The 21,453-nt window shown below is 39.9% G+C and overlaps 1 protein-coding gene across 2 annotated transcripts in view; it reads left to right on the top strand.

Moving 5' to 3' along the window:
- Positions 1 to 21,453, top strand: part of LOC310648259 (cullin-2-like) — a 261,274-nt gene that overhangs the window by 191,448 nt on the left and 48,373 nt on the right. For both annotated transcript variants that reach the window (XM_083376009.1, XM_083376010.1), the window contains 2 exons: positions 12,365 to 12,431; positions 13,986 to 14,188. In XM_083376009.1, the coding sequence (XP_083232135.1) occupies positions 12,365 to 12,431; positions 13,986 to 14,188 (270 nt within the window). The remainder of the gene's footprint in view (positions 1 to 12,364; positions 12,432 to 13,985; positions 14,189 to 21,453) is intronic.

The following is a 21,453-nucleotide window of genomic DNA, read 5'->3' as shown; positions in this document are numbered from 1 at the left end:
ATGCGGCTCGGGAGGGAACACGAGGCTGGTTCCATGCAGTAATAACTGCTTCTTTGAAGGAGGGTGTCTTCCCTGCCGCCTTGAAGGAGGCGGTGGTGAGACCCCTCCTCAAGAAGCCTGCTTTGGACCCGGCTGTTTTAAACAACTATCGTCCAGTCTCCAACCTTCGCTTTCTGGCGAAGGTTGTTGAGAGTGTGGTGGCGCATCAGCTCCCTCTGTTCCTGGAGGAAACTGATTATCTGGACCCGTACCAATCGGGCTTCAGGTCCGGACACAGCACGGAGACGGCATTGGTCGCGCTGGTGAATGATCTCTGGAGGGCTAGGGACAGGGGTTGCTCCTCTGTCCTGGTCCTATTAGATCTCTCAGCGGCTTTCGATACCATCGACCATGGTATCCTGCTGCGGCGTCTCAGGGGGTTGGGAGTGGGAGGCACCGTGCTACGGTGGTTCTCCTCCTACCTCCAGGGCCGCTCGCAGTCGGTGTTGACAGGAGGGCAGAGATCCGCCCCGAGGTCTCTCATTTGTGGAGTCCCTCAGGGGTCGGTTCTCTCGCCTCTCCTGTTCAACATCTATATGAAGCCGCTGGGCGAGATCATTCGTGGTTTTGGGGTGGGGTATCACCAGTACGCTGATGATACCCAACTTTTTCTTTCCACCCCGAACCAACCCAGTGATGCCCTCTCCGTGATGTCCCGGTGCCTGGAGGCGGTTCAGGTCTGGATGGGGAGAAACAGGCTTCGTCTCAATCCCGCCAAGACTGAGTGGCTGTGCATATCGGCGTCTCGGGTTAACCAAGTTATTCCACCTCTAATGATGGGGGGTGAGGTGTTACCCCCCGTTGATAGGGCTCGCAACTTGGGCGTCCTCCTGGATTCACGGCTCAATTTTGAAGATCACATAGGAGCCGTGACCAGGGGGGCTTTTGCACAGGTTCGCCTGGTGCGCCAGTTGCGTCCCTATCTGGACCGAGACGCCCTACGCACAGTCACTCATGCGCTTGTTACCTCCCGTTTGGACTACTGTAACGCTCTCTACATGGGGCTGCCCTTGAAGACCACTCGGAGGCTTCAACTGGTGCAGAATGCGGCCGCGCGAGTTGTAATGGGGGTTTCCCGATACTCCCATGTAACACCTCTACTCCGTGAGCTGCATTGGCTTCCGGTTGCCCTCCGGGTGAAATTCAAGGTGCTGGTTATTACCTATAAAGCCCTACATGGCCTGGGTCCGGGTTATTTGAGGGAACACCTGCTGCCGGCATCAAACGCCCTTCGCCCAGTGCCCACAGGGAGGGTCTGCTCAGGGTTCCGCCGGTGAGAGATTGCCGGCGGGTGACACCCAGGGATAGGGCCTTCTCAGTGGGAGCGCCTGCCCTCTGGAACCAGCTGCCGGTGGAGCTGAGAACTGCCCCCGACCTCCGATCATTCCGCCGGGGCCTGAAGACCTGGCTCTTTGAGCTCTCGGGCCCAGGCTGAGGAGAAATTTTTTAATTGGGGTTTTAATTGTGTACAGGGTCAATTTAATATTTTTTAATATGGTTTTAACTTTTGTATGTTGGATTTTTTAATTCCCTGTAAACCGCCCTGAGTCCTCAGGGAAAGGGCGGTATACAAATGCAACTAAATAAATAAATAAATAAAATAAATTATATCCACAGCTTTTCTCTGGTCCACTAATTGTCACTTTGTCAAAGAATACAATAAAATTTGTCTGGCATGATCTGTTTTTGACAAACCCACGTTGGCTTCTGGTTATGACTTTGTTTGTCACTAGGTGTTCGCAGATTCATTGTTTGATTATCTTTTCTAGAATGTTCCCAGGTATTGATGTCAGGTTGATAGGTCTCTAGTTTCCTGGATCCATTACACTGGACAGCCAGTGCGTAAAGAGATCTCAGTGCACAGAAGGAGGGAGGGCATGGGAAACATTTCAGAAGGACCTTCCCTAACTTTCCAGAAAGTAAAAGGAAAGAAGGGAAATTATTTTTATTTATTTAGAAAACGTATATGGCTTCCGGGTGGCAAGGCTCCATTGATGGTGGCCATTTCGGCCGTCAGCCCTGTGGTTTTCCGTAGAGCCGCCAAAAACAGCGATCAGCTGTTTGGCAGCTCGGAAACCCACTCCTCGGGAGAAGAGGGGGTGAGCGCTTAGGCAGGGGTAGAGCTCCCCTAGATCGCCAGAGTTTAAACTCTGGTGGTTGAAGGGTGTGAGCCCCCCCGAATCCTGAGTTTGCTCCGGACTCCGGGACGCCTCTGCTCCAAGGCTTTGGAGCAGAGCAGGACGCTGCAACCATCCCTGCCATCGATAGTGAATTGTAGATTACTTGGATGCAGGCAGAGCAGTGCAGGAGAATGCTGTAATAGCAAATATTTGAACTTTAACTCAGAGTATTTTGTGGAAAAAGTTGCAAGCGGTGCAGAAAGTGAAAGTGCACAATTGAATTCAGCGGTGTTAAAATGGCTTCCAAACCAACTAAAGTTCCTAGAAGTGCTGGTGCCTCGCCAGTTCAGCAGTCTTCATTACAGGCTTTGATGCCTCCTCCTGCGGCACCCGCACCCGCACCAGCATTAACAATAAAAGATTTGCAGGATGCTTTAAAAATACAATCCCAAGAAATAGCTGAACTTATTGAGGAGAAGAATACTGAGATAAGAGCAGACATTTTGGCTGCATTTCAAGGATTGGCAGTGTGTATTGAACGTCTGGATGACCGAGTGGAAGAACTTAGTCAAAATAACATGAGACTAGATGCTAAAATGCTGGATGCTGAAACTGTGATGGAAAAGATTGATGATGATGTGATAATGATACAGTATCGTGAAATGGAGTTTGCTATGAGAATCAGAGGTTTGAAAGAAGATCCTAAGGAAAATTTGAAAGAAATATTGGCACAGGCTCTTGAACACGTTTTGGGGTGTTCAGCAGAAGATATTATGGTGGATATAGATAAAATATTTCGTGTTAATTCTTGGATTGCAAGACAAAGAAAGCTACCTAGAGATGTGGTGGTTTATTTTACGAAGAGAGCAATTAGAAATGAGGTTATTCAAGCCTTCTATAATAATAGATTTACAGTTGCAGGGCAAGAAGTTTTACTTCTGAAAGAGATTCCTCCAAGAATTTTAAGGAAAAGAAAAGAATTTGCCTTTTTGGCAGAAGAATTAAGGAAACGGGATATCCAGTTTAGATGGGAGATTCCAGTAGGCATGGTGGTGATGCACGCAGGCACGAGATATCGTCTTAACACAGTTTTGCAGGCACGAGATTTCTATGTTAATATTTTGAAGGCAGGCTCCCCACCATCTTCGGAACTTAAAAGGAGGAATGACGAAGGAGAGCGTCAGCCACGAAGGGGGAGTATACAAGGAGCTGAAGGAGTTATTCATCTGAAGGATAGAGAATCCCAGCAAACTACAGGAGTGGACCAGATTCCGGTACCAATGGAAGAGGTTAGAGATCAAAGAGTGACACGGGCTGCGACTAGACGGATGAGACAAGAGCAAGAACAACAGAAAGCTATAATTACATCTCAAAAACCTACTTATAGTGAAGCAGTGGGAGGAGCGAAGCCGAAGAGAGTGCAGGTGATTCTGGAAGAGGCGTTCCAAAAGCTTCAGGTCGCAAAAGATGGCGACAAAGCTTCTAACTTGGAATGTTAATGGATTAAATTCCCCGCAGAAGAGAAAGAAAGTATTGCACTATTTAAAACAATTTCAAAATGATGTTATTTGCTTACAGGAAACACATATTCGAGAAGTTGATCAAAAGTATTTGATAAACTCTAGGCTGGGTACACAGTTTATTGCCTCTGCTCCTGATAAGAAAAATGGAGTTGTTATTTACGTCAAGAATACTTTAACAGCTAGCTTAATTGAAACAGATAAACAAGGAAGATATGTTATAATTGAACTATTAATAGAAGGCAAGAAAATACTTTTGGTTGGATTATATGCTCCTAATCAACAGCAAGGAGAATTTTATAAACTATTACATAGCAAGATTATTCAGTGGGATTACAAATCTTGTATTTTTATGGGAGACTGGAATGGCGTTTTGGACGTACAATTGGACAAAAAAGGCCTCTTTCAAAGTACACCAAGTCATGCTAGATTGCCTAAATCATTTTTTGAGATGAAGGATGACTTGGAATTGAGAGATGTTTGGAGAGAAAGAAACTTGCAAGAAAAAGACTTTACTTTTTTCTCTGATAGGCATCAATCCCTATCTAGGATTGATTTTGTATTAATTACCAATGATTTTTTTTCTAGGATTAAGAAGATTAAGATATGTCCAAGAACTATATCTGATCATAGTCCAGTATGGTTGGAAATAGAAAAAGACAATGGAGACAGACGGTCTTGGCGACTAAATGAAAATTTGTTTAGATATCAAGAAAATGTGGAAGAGTGTAAAAAACTGATGAATTTTTTAAAATGAATATGTATAAGGGTACTTCTATTGAAATGGTTTGGGATGCAAGTAAAGCTTATATGAGAGGAGTGTTAATATATATGAATAATAAACACAGACGTAAATTGGAATTTAGGAGAAAAGAATTAGAGGAGGAAATTAAGAGAAAAGAAAAGGCTTTAATTTTGAATCCATCTGATAGGAAGATCAAAGAGGCAATTACTTTACTAAGAGGCCAGTTTGACATGTTGATGGCAGATCAAGTGGCAACTAATTTACAGTATGTTAAACATAACACCTTTTGTAATGCCAATAAGCCGGGTAGGTGGTTAGCCTACTTGTTAAGGAAGAGACAAAGGGCATGTAATATAGATAGAATAGAGTACAAGGGTAAAGTGGTGTATCAGCAGAATCTTATTAAAAGGCTTTTGTTGATTTTTATTCTAAGTTGTATGTTAGAGATAAGATTCTAGATATAGATATAGATAGATATTTGCAGGAAGTTAATATTCCTGTTCTTACACAAGAACAAAGGGAAGGGATGAATCAATTGATAAATGATGAAGAAATTATTTTAGCAATTAAGCAATTAAAGGTGGGTAAAGCACCAGGAACAGACGGTTTGACTGCCGTCTACTATAAAAATTTCCAGTCAGAAATGGTGGAACTTTTAAGAGAATTGTTTAGGACAATTCAATTGGGAGGAGAAGTGCCTCCATCGTGGAAAACAGCTTTTATTTCGTTGATTCCGAAGGAAGATCAAGATGCTACCCAAGCCAAAAATTATAGACCAATATTGCTTTTAAATACTGATTATAAGATATTTGCAAAAATTATAGCAAATAGATTAATGAAGGTAATGCAGCAAGTGATTCATAGTGACCAAACTGGATTCATAAATGGAAGACAAATGAAGAATAATGTGAGACATATTGTAGATTTATTGGAATTTTTGGATAGAAATAACCAGGTCTCTGCAGCGCTGATCTTTTTGGATGCTGAAAAAGCCTTTGATCAATTGGACTGGCAATTTTTAGTTAAAGCATTGGAGAAAATGGAATTTGGGGAAAAAATTTTACAACCTATTAGAGCAATATATCAGAAGCAAACAGCTCAAATAATAGTTAATAGTAGTTTGACAGAAACATGTAATATTGAAAAGGGTACAAGACAGGGGTGTCCGTTGTCACCTTTGCTGTTTGTTTTAACACTGGAAATATTATTGATTAAAATACGAGACTCAAATAAAATTAAGAGAATTAAAATTAGAGATCAGGATTATAGACTGAGAGCGTTTGCGGATGACCTGTTTATTACAGTAAGTCAACCGACTTACTCAGTTGTAGAGTTGATGGAGATAATAATGTCATATGGGAAAGTTTCTGGATTTAAGATAAATATACAAAAAACTAAAATAGTGTCTAAAAATATGACTATAGAACAAAAGGTTGTTTTAGAAGAGTTAACAGGATTTGAAATAGTTAAAAAGATTAAATATCTGGGGGGTTTATCTTTCAGCTTCAAATGTGAAGTTATATAAGAATAATTATGAATTGTTATGGTCAAAAACACAAAGAGTTAGATGGTTGGAAAAAATTACAACTATCCTTATTGGGAAGAATTGCAGCAGTAAAAATGAATGTCTTGCCAAAATTTTTATTTTTCTTTCAAATGATACCTATACTCAAAAAGGATTTAAATTTGGAGAAGTGGCAGAAAGGTATTAATAAATTTGTTTGGGCAGGGAAAAAGCCACGAGTTAAATTTGAATAATGCAAGATACACATGAAAGAGGTGGTCTTAAAATGCCCAATCTTAAATTATATTATGAGGCTGCTGTTTTATCATCAATAAGTGATTGGTTCAATTTAACACAAGGGAGATTATTAAATCTTGAGGGTTATGATTTGTTATTTGGTTGGCATGCATATTTATTGTATGATAAGAAGGTGGATAATGTGTTTAAGATACATACTGTATATTAAGGTATGCTCTGTTGCAAGTATGGAAAAAATATAGACATAAGTTAAATTATAAGATACCAATTTGGGCAATACCTAAACATGCAATAGAAAATATAAATGTTGGATTTAAACATGATGAGACCACATATAAAGAAATTTTAAGATTAGAAAGGAATGTATGGCAATTAAAGCCATATAATATTTTAAAAGAAGAAAAGATTGTGCAAACCTGGTTTCAGTATGGGCAGTTACAAGCAAGATGGAAAGAAGATCAGAAAGTTGGCTTTTCGATAACTGATGGAAATTTGGTAAAACAAATTAGAGATCAAGGTCAAGCACATATAAGAAGGATATATAATGCATTGATAGAAATTGATTCAGAAACGGAACTTGTTAAAGATTGTATGATAAAGTGGGCCCAAAATTTTCAGGAGGTTATAACAATGGATACCTGGGAAAAGATTTGGGTTAGAAACGTAAAATTTACACAGGCCCAAAATTTAAGAGAGAATTTTTATAAAATGTTTTATAGGTGGCACTTAGACCCTAAAAAATTAGCAAGTATGTATCCGAACTGCCAGCCCAAATGTTGGAGGTGTGGTTGTGAGGATGCAACGTATTTTCACATAGAGGTGAAACTCGAAAAATTAGAATATCGTGCAAAAGTTCATTTATTTCAGTAATGCAACTTAAAAGGGGAAACTAATATATGAGATAGACTCATTACATGCAAAGCAAGATAGTTCAAGCCGTGATTTGTCAAAATTGTGATGATTATGACGTACAGCTCATGAAAACCCCAAATCCACAATCTCAGAAAATTGGAATATTACATGCAATCAATAAAACAAGGAGTGTACATAGAACAATATCGGACCTCTGAAAAGTATAAGCATGCATATGTACTCAGTAGTTGGTTTGGGCCCCTTTTGCAGCAATTACTGCCTCAATGCGGCGTGGCATGGAAGCTATCAGCCTGTGGCACTGCTGAGGTGTTATGGAAGACCAGGATGCTTCAATAGCAGCCTTCAGCTCTTCTGCATTGTTCGGTCTCATGTCTCTCATCTTTCTCTTGGCAATGCCCCATAGATTCTCTATGGGGTTCAGGTCAGGCGAGTTTGCTGGCCAATCAAGCACAGTAATCCCACGGTCATCGAACCAGGTTTTGGTGCTTTTGGCAGTGTGGGCAGGTGCCAAGTCCTGCTGGAAAATGAAGTCAGCATCCCCATAAAGCTCGTCTGCGGAAGGAAGCAAGAAGTGCTCCAAAATCTCCTGGTAGACGGCTGCGTTGACCTTGGACTTAATGAAGCACAGTGGACCAACACCAGCAGATGACATGGCTCCCCAAATCAACACAGACTGTGGAAACTTCACACTGGACTTCAAGCATCTTGTAGTGTGTGCCTCTCCATTCTTCTTCCAGACTCTGGGTCCTTGGTTTCCAAATGAGATGCAAAAGTTGCTCTCATCAGAAAAGAGGACTTTGGACCACTGAGCAACAGACCAGGTCTGTTTTTCTTTAGCCCAGGTAAGACACTTCTGACGTTGTTTGTTGTTCAGGAGCGGCTTGACAAGAGGAATATGACATTTGAAGCCCATGTCCAGGATCCGTCTGTGTGTGGTGGCTCTTGATGCACTGACTCCAGCCTCAGTCCACTCCATGTGAAAGTCCCCAACACTTTTGAATGGCCTTTTCCTGACAATCCTCTCCAGGCTGCGATCATCCCTGCTGCTTGTGCACCTTTTTCTTCCACACTTTTCCCTTCCACATAACTTTCTATTATTGTGCTTTGATACAGCATTTGCCGGTTGAGCTCCGGATGACGCCCGACCTTCGCTCCTTCCGACGCGATCTGAAGACTTATTTGTTCGAACAAGCCGGCCTGGCCTGATGGGGGATGGGTTTAGGTTTTATTGCTATTTTAAATGTATTTTAATCTACTGTTGTAACTTGGGCATCTTGTTTAATTCTTTTTTAGTTTTTGTATTTCTGTACTTTTATATGTTTGCCCTGTTCACCGCCCTGAGTCCTTCAGGAGAAGGGCGGTATACAAATAAAATTATTATTATTATTATTATTATTATTATTATTATTATTATTATTATTATTATTATTATTATTATCTTTTCACAATATTCTAATTTTCTGAGATTGTGGATTTGGGGTTTTCATGAGCTGTATGCCGTAATCATCACAATTATGACAAATCACGGCTTGAACTATCTTGCTTTGCATGTAATGAGTCTATCTCATATATTAGTAATAATAATAATAATAAAGTTGGAAGGGAGCTTGGAGGTCATCTAGTCCAACCCCCTGCTCAGGCAGGAAACCTTATACCATTTCAGGCAAATGGCTGTCCAGTCTCTTCTTAAAAACCTCCAGTATTGGAACACTGCTATCATGTCACCCCTCACCCTTCTCTTCATTAAACTACACATACCCAATTACAGCAACCATTCCCTATATGTTTTAGCCTCCACCCCCCTAATCATCTTTGTTGCTCTTCTCTGTACCCTTTCTAGAGTCTCGACATCTTTTTTACATCGTGGTGACCAAAACTGGATGCAGTATTCTAGGTGTGGCCTTACCAAAGCATTGTAAAGTGGTATTAGTACTTCACTTGATCTTGATTCTATCCCTCTGTTAATGCAGCCTAGCACTGTGTTGGCTTTTTTGGCAGCTGCAGCACACTGCTGGCTCATATTTAATTTAATTTAATTCCATTTATATCGAAGTGATTGTCTACTAAGACTCCGAGATCCCTCTCACAATTACTACTATTGAGCAAGGTACCACCTATACTATACCTATGCATTTGATTTTTCCTGCCTAAATGTAGAACCTTACTTTTTTCACCATTGAATTTCATTTTGTTAGATAGTGCCTAGTGTTCCAGTCTGTCCAGATCCTTCTGTATCTTAAGCCTATCTTCTGGAGTATTGGCTATTCCTGCCAGCTTGGTGTCGTCTGCAAATTTGATGAGTTCCCCATCAATCCCCTCATCCAAATCGTTGATGAAGATGTTGAAGAGCACTGGGCCCAGAACAGAACAGTTCCATTGAGGACCACACGCTGAGTACGGCCTGTCAGCCAGCTATGAATCCATCTGGTGGTGATGCTATCTAACCCACATTTTTCTATCTTATCAAGTAGTAGGTTGTGATCTACTTTATCAAATGCCTTACTGAAGTCCAAGTAAATTATATCTACAGCATTCCTCTGGTCCACTAGTTTTGTCACTTGGTCAAAGAATGTAATAAGATTTGTCTGGCACGATCTGTTTTTGACACCCATGTTGACTTTTAGTGATGATTTTGTTTGCATCAAGGTGTTCGCTGATTTGTTGTTTGATTATCTTTTCCAGAATCTTCCCAGGTATTGAGGTCAGGCTGATAGGTCTGTAGTTTCCTGGATCTATTTTTTCCCTTTTTTGAAGATGGGAACTACATCAGCTCTCTTCCAGTCCTCTGGTAGTTCCCCAGTGCTCCAGGATCTTTGAAAAATATAGTTCAGTGGTTCTGTCATCACGTCTGCCAGTTCCTTGAGAACCTTGGGGTGTAATCCATCTGGTCCTGGTGATTTGAACTCGTCTAGGCTGGACAGGTGCTCACTTACCATTTTCTTGCCTATCTTAACTTGCGTTTCTATTCTGTTTTTTATGGCATTGGTTTGGGTAGGTTGGACTGTTTTTTCCCTTTTTGTAAAGACAGATGCAAAAAACAAGTTAAAATAGTTCTGCTTTCTCCCTGTTGCTTGTCACCTTCTTGCCACTTTCACCCACTAATGGACCAATCATTTCCTTAACTTTTTTCTTGTTTTTTATATGTTGAAAGAAGCATTTTTTGTTATTTTTGACTTTGGTCGCAAGCCTTAGTTCATTTTGAGCCTTAGCATTCCTCACTTCATCTTTGCAGGCACGGGCTATTTGCTGATATTCTGACTTAGTTATGTGCCCCTCTTTCCAATTCTTATACTTGTCCTTTTTATCTTTCAATTTATCAGAGAGTTATCAGAGAAAATAGGCTTCCCCTATTTTCTTAGATTGCCGGGGACAGTGATGTTCTGTATCAATTACCTCACTATCCCCATTATTTAGTTTAAATGTTCCTCAAAAAAAGCTGTGATTTTATTGCCAAGTAACTCAGTCCCTTTCTTGGATGGATGCAGACCATCTCTTTTATACATTTTTTCATTGGACCAGCTACAGACATCATGACTAATATAACCAAAGCCTTCTCCTTTACACCACTCCTTTAGCCACATATTAAATTCTGCTATACGCTGGCCTTTTCCATTTTGCTCCTTATACACTGGTAAAACCTCTGAAAAAGTAAGCCTACAGCCTATTCTGCTAAGTTACTGCCCCAAGCTCTGGAAATCATTCTGCACAGAGAGTACATCTTTTTGGGACAGATCATTAGTGCCAAGATGTACAATAGCCTCCACATCACAGTCCTTGCTGGCATTCTCGATTATTTTAGAAATACGCTTCTTGTCCCTACTGGCAGTAGCACCTGGAAGACACCTGACCTCTTTTGAAACCTTGTATCCTTTCCTAAATTTACATCCCTTATAATTGAATCACCAACCAGAAGGTGGCTTCTCTTTTTGGATGCCTTTCTGTTCTTGCATGACTGGTGTGTAATACCAGATTCACACTTCTTCCTGTCGAAAACAAGTTTTTCATCTTGGACCACGATCCCCTGCTTATTTGAGTTATTATCACAGATACCTTTACCTGTCTCCTTAATGTCCTTATTAAGGTCAGAAAGGGCACTGTATCTGTTGTGCAGGGACACAGCGAAAGCTTTGGGTTTATGGTTCACAGATCTCACCCTGCCAGATCCCACGGTTGTCCACACTGCCCTTCTCCTGCAGGATCTTTGTGGTAGAGGGGGCTGATAGCACGGAGGCTCAATAGGGTAGAAGGGCTGAACTGGACACCTAATTTCTGCCTGAAGAGCACAGATTACAGACCCTAGATAAATAATCTGCCCTTGTAGACTAGTGATTTGTTTACAGATAGGACAGTTTCCAAGCTTGAAAAGTGTACTGCGAAAGACAGCTGCAAAATAAGTGTTGCACTGAACTAAGCCAGACATGCTGAGTTACAACGAATCTCAGATGCACTTGGCCTGAATGTACCGCTGCTGTTTTTGATATTTAGTTATATAATTCAAATACAGTTCAAATACAATGCAAACCAATCAGGGCACTAGCTCCTTTTTTGGTGCAGCCCTTGCAAAACTTACAGCATGGAGCACTTCCCAGCAGCTCTGAAAGTTGAAATTCTGCTGAAAAGGGATGGGTTTCCATATTGAGAAGTTTTTTCTTTTTTCTGTTTTAAAAAAATGTACTGTAAAACTTTTCAATAAAAAAAAGAAAGAAAACGTATATGGCCATCCACTCACTTTCAGTGACACTAGGTGGCTTACAAAAAATACTTTCAGTCTTGCAAGATTCTGTTAATGTAGCCTTGGTAGAGCTAGTCCTCGTGGTTGTTTTTTCTTGTATGAACTACCTTGGAGGGCTAAAACAACTAAGTTGGATTTGGATTTTTAGGTTGGGGAGGAAGGGTTAGAATTGTAGATATCTTGGGTAGCTTTGGATAAAGCATTTCTCATTTTATGAGAATGAGTCAAAGTGAATGAGTCTGTACACTAAAAATTGCTAAGAAATAATTGCTCTTTCTGTAATGTATTCAATTAAATTTTGCTTTCTTATCCAGGGTTTCCATATTGAGAAGTGGAACCTTGTTATAATATACAGTTGAATATTTTTACTATGTGTAAATAAGTTAGCCCACCTTTGGCCTTAGATAGCCTAAGTAAAATGATTAAGACATTATTTTTAATTAACTGGATCATGGTGTTTCAGGTATGATCATTGTCATAATGTTTGTAAACTTAATGTACTTTTTTTTGCTTTTGCATATTATGTTTAAAGCCCTTGAAGTATTTGAACAAAAGAATCATTTTGTTTTTCAGTTTGAATTATTTTACAATCAACATTTCAGTGGAAGGAAACTTACCTGGTTACATTATCTTTGCACAGGTAAAATTAACCTAAAATAAACCTCTTTAGCTTTTAAAAGCGTAACTATTTTTTTTTTTTTGCTTAACTGAAACACACAACTTTTGAAGTTTTGATACTAATAATAATGAAACCTTAAATTTAGATTATTTTCTCTGTCTTAACTAATCTGGTTATTTTAATATGTCTCAGTTGGATATTTTTACTACATCTCTTGTGATTCTTATTTGTAAAATCAATTGTTTTAAATTTTATATTTTAAATTCTTTAGATTCTTGATTGACCGTTTTCCAGAAAAAAAGTTAAAAATCAATTTCATGAGTATAAGCTGAAGACAAGAAAATTTTACAATAAAAAGTGGATTTAGGCATACAGGTAGTCCTTGGTTTATGACCACTTGTTCAATGATCATTTGAAGTTACTACAGCAGTGAATGACTAGTACTTATAGCCGGTTCACAAAGTTCCGGCCCTCCCAGCACCTCCTCGGTCACATCATCAGGATCTGGGTGCTTGGCAACCAGCTCGCACTTATAATGATTGCAGTGTCACATGATCACCATTTGTGACCTTCCATGTTGGCTTCCCACAAGCAAAGTCAAGGGGAAGCTACCAGGAAAGATTGCAAAATGCCCTCAGAGTTCTCATACTCTGTTGCACATGTGCCCATAGTACCCTCACGCCAGTGCACTTTCACCCACCCAGAACCAGCCAGTCTTGCTGTGATTGTGCTGTGGTGGCCACCTGCGCACCCTGTCACCTGACAGCAGCCATCCCTGGACCCACTACACTCATGTCACACCACAGCAGCCACTTACAATCTGCCTGGGACTTGTGACTTTCTGTTGGCTTCCCCATTGACTTTGCTTTCTAGGAAGACAGCAGGAAGTTGCAAGAAGGGTCCTGGCATAACACCACATGATCCTTACTTAATGATGGCAACAGGGACTGCCAGATTGCCATTGCTAAGCAATGCGGTCATGTGATGTTGCACTTCATGTTCATATGGGTTAGCGACAGAAATTCTGGTCCCAATTACTGGTATTAAGTGAGGATTACCTGTACATGCAATTCTGAGCTTGAACCAAAACTTGAGCATGTTTGATGGAAGGATAAAACTGAAAGCATCATGGATAAAAGTCAAGCATAAGCAGGTGGCACCATGTAGCTGATTTTGGATGATTGGAGAAAAAAACTATATGGCTTGACCAGGTTAGTATTTGGATGGAGATCACCAAAGAACCCTAAGATTGTAGGCTAAACAGGGAAATTGAAAAAAATACACTGAAAGAAGATGGTGCCAGACCACTGCTTTGTTGCCCAAAGAAGCATCCTAACTTTTTTTAAAATAAAGCTTCTATAGTCCCTGTTAGTTTTCAGAGTAGTATCCTTTTTAAAAATCTATTTTCTCTTCAGGACAGTCTTGCAAATTAAGTTCTTGTTTCTGAATTGCCCTACCCTTGGATCAAAGGTGGCATCATTCTTGCCCCCAAGCTGAAGGAACGATACAATGCTTTATTAATAATATGTGAGGTTTTTATTCAATTAATTCATCAGCTTTATACTTAATTTGCAGGTGAGGTAAAAATGAATTATTTGTGCAAGCCGTATGTAGCCATGGTTACCACCTACCAAATGGCAGTGCTACTGGCCTTTAACAATAGTGAAACCATTAGTTACAAAGAACTCCAGGATAGCACACAGATGAATGAGAAGGAACTGATCAAAACTATCAAATCATTACTTGATGTCAAAATGATCAACCATAACTCAGACAAGGTATGTTTTTTTTAAAAAGACACTATTTTTTTGAGGGGGAGGCATTTTATACATTTTGAAAAAAATGGAAATAGTACAGATAGCAAAAACAGGTATGGTAGAGAAATACAGATGGATAAGCAACAAATCTCACCTCATGAAGCAAATATTTAAAAACTTACAGTATTGTCAGACTATGGATAAAAGGGGGACATGATATAACTATAGAGAGAGAGGATAAAATAGAAATATATAACTGCTATAAAGAAGAATAGAATAGAATAGAATAGAATAGAATAGAATAGAATAGAATAGAATAGAATAGAATAGAATAGAATAGAATAGAATAGAGCTGGAAGGGACCTTGGATGTCTTCTAGTCCAGCCCCCTGCTCAAGAAGGAGGTCCTATACCATCTCAGTCTGATAATTGTCCAGTCTCTTTTTAAAAACTTCCAGTGATGGAGCGCCCACGATTTCTGGGGGTAAACTGTTCCATTGGTTGATTGTCCTCACTGTCAGGAAGTTTCTCCTTAATTTCAGGTTGCTTCTCTCCTTGATCAGCTTCCAACCATTGTTTCTTGTCCTTCCCTTTGGTGCTCTGGTGAACAACCTGTCCCCCTCTGCCTTGTGGCAGCCCCTCAGATACTGGAACACTGCTATCATGTCTCCCCTATTCCTTCTTTTCTTTAGACTGGCCAAACCCAGGTTCCGCAGCCATTCTTTGTACGTTTTGGTCTCCAGGCCTTTGATCATCTTAGTTGCTCTTCTCTGGATTTTTCCCAGTCTCTCAACATCTTTTTTGTGATATGGTGACCAAAATTGGCTGCAGTATTCGACGTGTGGTCTTAACTAGGGCTTTATAAAGTGGTACTAATACTTTGCATAAACTTGATTCTATGCCTCTGTTTATACAACCCAAGATTGTATTAGCTTTTTTGGTTGCTGCTGCACACTGCTGGATCATAGTTAAGTAATCAGAAACCATTTCTTTCTTTTTTCTGTCTTTTATTTCTTATTCACTTATTTTTCTTTTTCTTTAAATTTGTATTCGTTTTACTCTGAAAAACCTCTTTAATGAAAATTTTTAAAAAGCTTATAATATTGTAAGATACTTCATACCATTTTTCCAATAAAAATCTACATGTCCTATTGAACTTTAAGCTAAAAACTCTTGCTAACTCAGTTCTGATCATTAAAAAAGTCTAGTTATTAAGTAATGTATTAAATCAATACTATATACAGTATATATTTATTTTATTTTATTTATTTAATCCCATTTATATCCCGCCCTTCTCCGAAGACTCAGGGCGGCTTACAATTTTAAGCACAAACCAATGTGCTTAGCAGTAGCCTTCATTCTATGTATATGCCTGCTTATTAGGGCTTTCATACACCCCCCAAATTAAGATACAAATTTCAAAACTCAAATTTTGGATGTGGCATGATTCCATGGAAAAGATTGTAGTCCAAGAATGGTTTCTAGTTAAAATTAATTTCTGTATTGTATTTACTTTTTAAATACAAAGTTTTAGACATCTAGGCATGCTTCCACAATTTAGTTAGTTTAGCCATTTTACCAAAAGCAGTTGTTTTCTCAAGTTGTCTTTGTGTATAAGTAAGTTTGATGTATATTGATTGTCACTGCACTTTTTTTAGTTCATCTGAAAAGCTCAATTCTAATTGTACATTTCCTTCTGTTCTGCACCTGTGTTGATAAACTATCTGGTAACCATAGTGAATGTCATGTGGTCTAGCTATGTTATGAGGTAGTTTTGCTGTGTGCGCAAGCGTAAAAAGGTTTGATGTATATTGTGTATACTGTAGGTTTGATGAGGCTGGATTGTTGTTCTCACTGTTGCTCCCAGCCTATATATAAAAAATTATGTTTGCTAGATTTGAAACATTTCTTTGTACACAACTGCTTAAGAAAATTGTCTTATTGATGTGCTCAGTGTTTTCTATAATGCATTTCCATAAACCACCCAAATGCTTTATGCTTCTTGAACACCAGTCCTGATGCACTTAGCAAAGTACTTGAAATTCAGAGGTCTTTGAAAACTTGTTTTAAATATGGCTTGCTATTCAGAAAAGAAGAAGAAAGGTTAGGAAAAACCCCAAGGATCCCAAGGCTGCACAAAGAACTCTCTGATAAACTGAAAGACAAAAAGAACAAGTATAAAAAGTGGAAAGAGGGGCACATAACTAAGGCAGAATATCAGCAAATAGCAACAGTGGGTGCCATATTACTAAACATACAGGTGAAACTTGAAAAATTAGAATATCGTGCAAAAGTTGGTTTATTTCAGTAATGCAACTTAAAAGGGGAAACGAATATATGAGATAGACTCATTACATGCAAAGCAAGATAGTTCAAGCCGTGATTTGTCATAATTGTGATGATTATGGCTTACAGCTCATGAAAACCCCAAATCCACAATCTCAGAAAATTAGAATATTGTGAAAAGGTGCAATATTCTAGGCTCAAAGTGTCCCACTCTAATCAGCTAATTAAGCCATAACACCTGCAAAGGGTTCCTGAGCCTTTAAATGGTCTCTCAGTCTGGTATAGTAGGAATCACAATCATGGGGAAGACTGCTGACCTGACAGTTGTGCAGAAAACCATCATTGACACCATCCATAAGGAGGGAAAGCCTCAAAAGGTAATTGCAAAAAAAGTTGGATGTTCCCCAAGTGCTGTATCAAAGCACATTAATAGAAAGTTATGTGGAAGGGAAAAGTGTGGAAGAAAAAGGTGCACAAGCAGCAGGGATGACCGCAGCCTGGAGAGGATTGTCAGGAAAAGGCCATTCAAAAGTGATGGGGACTTTTACAAGGAGTGGACTGAGGCTGGAGTCAGTGCATCAAGAACCACCACACACAGATGGATCCTGGACATGGGTTTCAAATGTTGTATTTCTCTTGTCAAGCTGCTCCTGAACAACAAACAACGTCAGAAGCGTCTTACCTGGGCTATTTGCAGTACTCAAATAAATGAACTTTTGCACGATATTCTAATTTTTCGAGTTTCACCTGTATTCTATTCTGATGGTTTGGCTGTTGACATATTGAAGGAGTCTTTATGCTCTTATATTACTTACATTGCCATTTCTCTTCTGTATTAGCACTGCATATAATTTGGGAAGATTTTTAGTTTCTTGGTTTCTGGGCATAATATGCCTTTTCTTGAGAATATCAGCAAACAGCCCAAGCCTGCAAAGATAAAATCAGGAAAGCTAAGGCTCAAAATGAACTAAGGCTTGTGAGAAAAGTCAAAAATAACAACAAAAAAACCTTCAACATGTAAAAAACAAAAAAAAGTCAAGGAAACGATTGGTCCATTAATGGGAGAAAATGGCAAGAAGGTGATGAGAAACAGGGAGAAAGCAGAACTGCTAAACTCATTTTTTGCATCTGTCTTTACACAAAAGGAAAAAATAGTCCAACCTATGAAAAACAGTACCGTAAAAAACAGATTAGGAATACAAGTTAAAATAGGCAATAAAATGGTAATAGAGCACCTGTCCACCCTAGACGAGTTCAAATCACCAGGACTAGGTAGATTACACCCCGTGGTTCTGAACGAACTTGCAGACGTTATCTCAGAACCACTGAACCATATCTTTTAAAGATCCTGGAGCACCAGGGAACTTCCAGATGACTGGAAATGGAAAAGTTCCCATCTTTATAACAGGAAAAAAATGGATTCAGGAAACTCCAGACCTGTCAACCTGAGATCAATACCTGGGAAAGATTGTGGAAAAGATAAGCAAGCAACGAATCTGCAAACACCCAGAGGCAAAGAAAGTCATAACCAAAAGCTAAAATGGGAATAGATGGGGAACTTATCAAATCTGCAGATGTCACCAAGCTGGCAGGAATAGCCAACGCTACAGAAGATAGGCTTAAGATACAGAAGGATCTTGACACACTTGAACATTGGGCCCTATCTAACAAAATGAAATTCAATGGTGAAAAAATAAGGTTATAAATTTAGGCAAGAAAAACCAAATGCACAAGTATAGCATAGGTGGTACCTGGCTCAACAATAGTAACTACAAGAGGGATTGTCTGCCCTGCCTCAGCTTGAACCTTTAAATAAGAACGTTCCTTGACTCCATTTGGTGAAAAAGGTATAGTTTACTAAAGGTCAAGCAGAATACATTAAAACAAAGACAGAACTGGAGTTTGTGTAACAAAACTCTGAGTAAAAATGTTTCCCTGCTTAGGCACTTCCCATTGCTGGTCACTCCACTGTCCAATCAGTTTCAAATAAGACGTTTTGGAAACGGCCGCTCTGATTGTAGACTGGCTTGCAGCTGCATTCTTCTCATCGCGGAGTGACCTTGGGACACTGTCAGCCAGGCACACACTCTTTCACTTTCCCCCTCAGGCACTCCCTCCTCCCCCCAGGGTTCATGGCAGACTGGTACCAAAGCAATTGCAGAAAGCAGGCATGAGGTGGCAGCTCTGACATTCTGCTCCCCTTGGAGAAAGGGCTAGACCTGGAGAAGAGAAGATTATTAGAGAGGAGCTTATTCAGTGGGGCTTATCAGGGTATCTACTGTGTAATTTACATAACAGCCTTGGGGCTCACACATGTTGGGCAGCTACCCACTCAGTTTCAGAAGGGGGAAAGTCTTTCCAGAGGAGTAAGTATCAAAGTTTGCCCCTATGGATGCATGAACCAAGGATTTCTTTTACTTCAAAGTGTTGTTTGTCTTCAATGAGAATAGGGGAAGGACGGAGTCTGCCAATGGTCACAAGGGTGAGGTCATTGCAGGTTTCAAGAGGCTGCAATGAAACACAGGATGGATTCTTCTGAGTTTTAGGTAGCTTCAGTTTGACAGTTACTGGGTTGATAACTCGGGCTACAGGGAAAGGGCCTTTATATTTTGGCCCTAGCTTTTTCGAAGGTTGCCTAGATTGCAGATATTTGGTGGAAAGGTACACTTCGTTTTGAACATTGTCATTTTTCTGTGGGGATCTTTTCTTGGCATATCTTTTGGAGGTATCCCTAGCGTCATCCAGTTCTTTACGGACTACCGGCCACGTAGCTTGCAATAGGTTCACCCATTCAGCCAGTGATGTACATTGGGGTGATTGTTGCAGGAATTCTGGCATAGCGACAAACTCAGGCCAGTGGCCCCACGAAATGCTACGAATCCAGTACTGATGCGTATTGAATTGTTATAAGCTACCTCTGAAAGGAAGGAGGTCTGACCAATTGTCCTGCTGGTAATTAACGTAGCACCAGAGATATTGCTACAATATACCGTTGGCGCATTCACAGGCTCCATTAGTCTGGGGATGATGCAAGGAGCTGAGTCCCTGAGAAGTCCCCAGGAGCTTTACGAATTCTTGCTAAACTTGAGAATCCGGGAGCCAGCTGTCAAAACGGAATGGCTGTGTTGAGACGCCACTCCGAATGAGCGTGCCGATCTCACAGCTTTTCCTCTGTTCCCAGTGGGTTTTTTAAAAAGCCCCAGATCTCTCGGAGGGAGATTAGAAGCAGAGGCGCCCAGCTGAGCAGCTCAGGACGGCAGTTCGAGCTGCAGAAAGCAGGAAAGCCTAGGAGACGGCCCATTATGGCAGCCGTGAAGAAATGACAGCTGTTAAAAATAGTGGTGAGCCAGCGGGACAGCGATTCAGCTAACCTGGCAGAGGAAACACTCAGCGAACTCTTGTAAGTGTTCCGGATGGTGAAATCTTTCCAGAGAATTTCACAGAAGAGAAGAGGAGACGAGAGGCCCCAGAGTGAAAGGGGAATTCATCTCCCCTGTCAGATAACGCCGAGAAGGAGATGGGGGGGAAAAGAGATCTGACCTTAAAGCAACAGGCTCACAGGCTGTAAGGACTGGAGATCCAGGGTGGTTTCTCTTTCTGGCTCTTGCAGTAAAGCCAAGAAGAAGTTTAACAAAAAACAAAATAAACTTGAAGAGTGACAGTGAGATATATAGAATTCACACAAATTACGCGAGAAGAAATAACTTACCCAAGGAGGTACATATCAGATTTGTGAAGAGGTCAATTAGGGATGAGATTTTGCACAGAACAAGGGACGACCCAATAGAATATAGAGGTAAACAACTAATTGTCCTCAAACAAGTCCCTAAGAGGGTAAGAGATCTGAGAAGTCCCTACCAACATATTACATCAAAATTAATAAGACAAAATATTAATTTTAGGTGGCTGATGCCGGAAGGGATTGTGGTGACCTGGCAAGAAAAAAGATATAGAAGAAAGAGAGTTAAGGGAACAATGCAGAGAGATATAATAGAAAGACACAGGTATCACAAGACAAAGAACAGGAAACAGAGAGAAGAGAAAAAATGAGAATGCACCATAACAACAATGATGAGAGTAGACACAAAGAGGTTGAGGAAGATAGACCGACAAGGGCAACAAGATCAAAACAGAGGCAGTAATATAGAAATATTAATAGTATTATCATTAAATGTGAATGGACTAAACTCCCCAGCTAAGAGAAATATAATTTTGAATAAGCTCAGTAAGAAAAATTTAGATATAACAATTCTACAAGAAACACATATAAAGACTCAAGATCAGGATCTATTAAAGTACCCTAAGTTAGGAATTAAATTTGTATCGCTTTCACAGCAGAAGAAAGGAGGAATTGTGATATACGTTAAAGAAAGAATCCCAGCAAGACAAATTTATCGAGATGAGGAAGGTAGAATATTGATTATTGAAATTTCCTTGAATAAAAAAAAGGTCGCCCTGGTAGGAATTTATGCCCCCAATGAAAAACAAAGACAATTTTATAAGAAATTGCATAAGGTTATTGCTGATATGGAATATGAGAACATTTGTATAACTGGCGATTTTAATGCAATTATAGACAGAGAATTAGATTATAAGAGTGAGGAAGTTAGGAAACGAACTAGGAGAATATTACCCTGTACTTTTTTTAAAATGGTGGAGGAATTAAATATTCAAGATAGTTGGAGGGAAAGAAATTTGAATGAAAAGCAGTTTACATACTATTCAGGGCGGCATCAATCGTGGTCTAGAATTGATATGGTCTGGACAACGAAAGAACTAAATTCAGATATTGATGATATAATAATAGATATTAATACTTGGGCAGATCATAATCCCATTGTAATTAAATGGAAAGAACAGAAGAGGTGGAGGTGGAGTCTTAAAAAGCCAATCCTAAACCAAACAGAATTTAAACATAAGATGGAGGAACAAATGCGGACATTTTTCCAGATAAATAAGAAAGAGGAGACTAGCACTCAAAATTTATGGGATACGGCCAAA

Source organism: Vipera ursinii (assembly GCF_947247035.1).
Source record: "Vipera ursinii genome assembly, chromosome: W".
Taxonomy (NCBI): domain Eukaryota; kingdom Metazoa; phylum Chordata; class Lepidosauria; order Squamata; family Viperidae; genus Vipera; species Vipera ursinii.
This window is presented reverse-complemented; position numbering and strand designations above follow the sequence as displayed.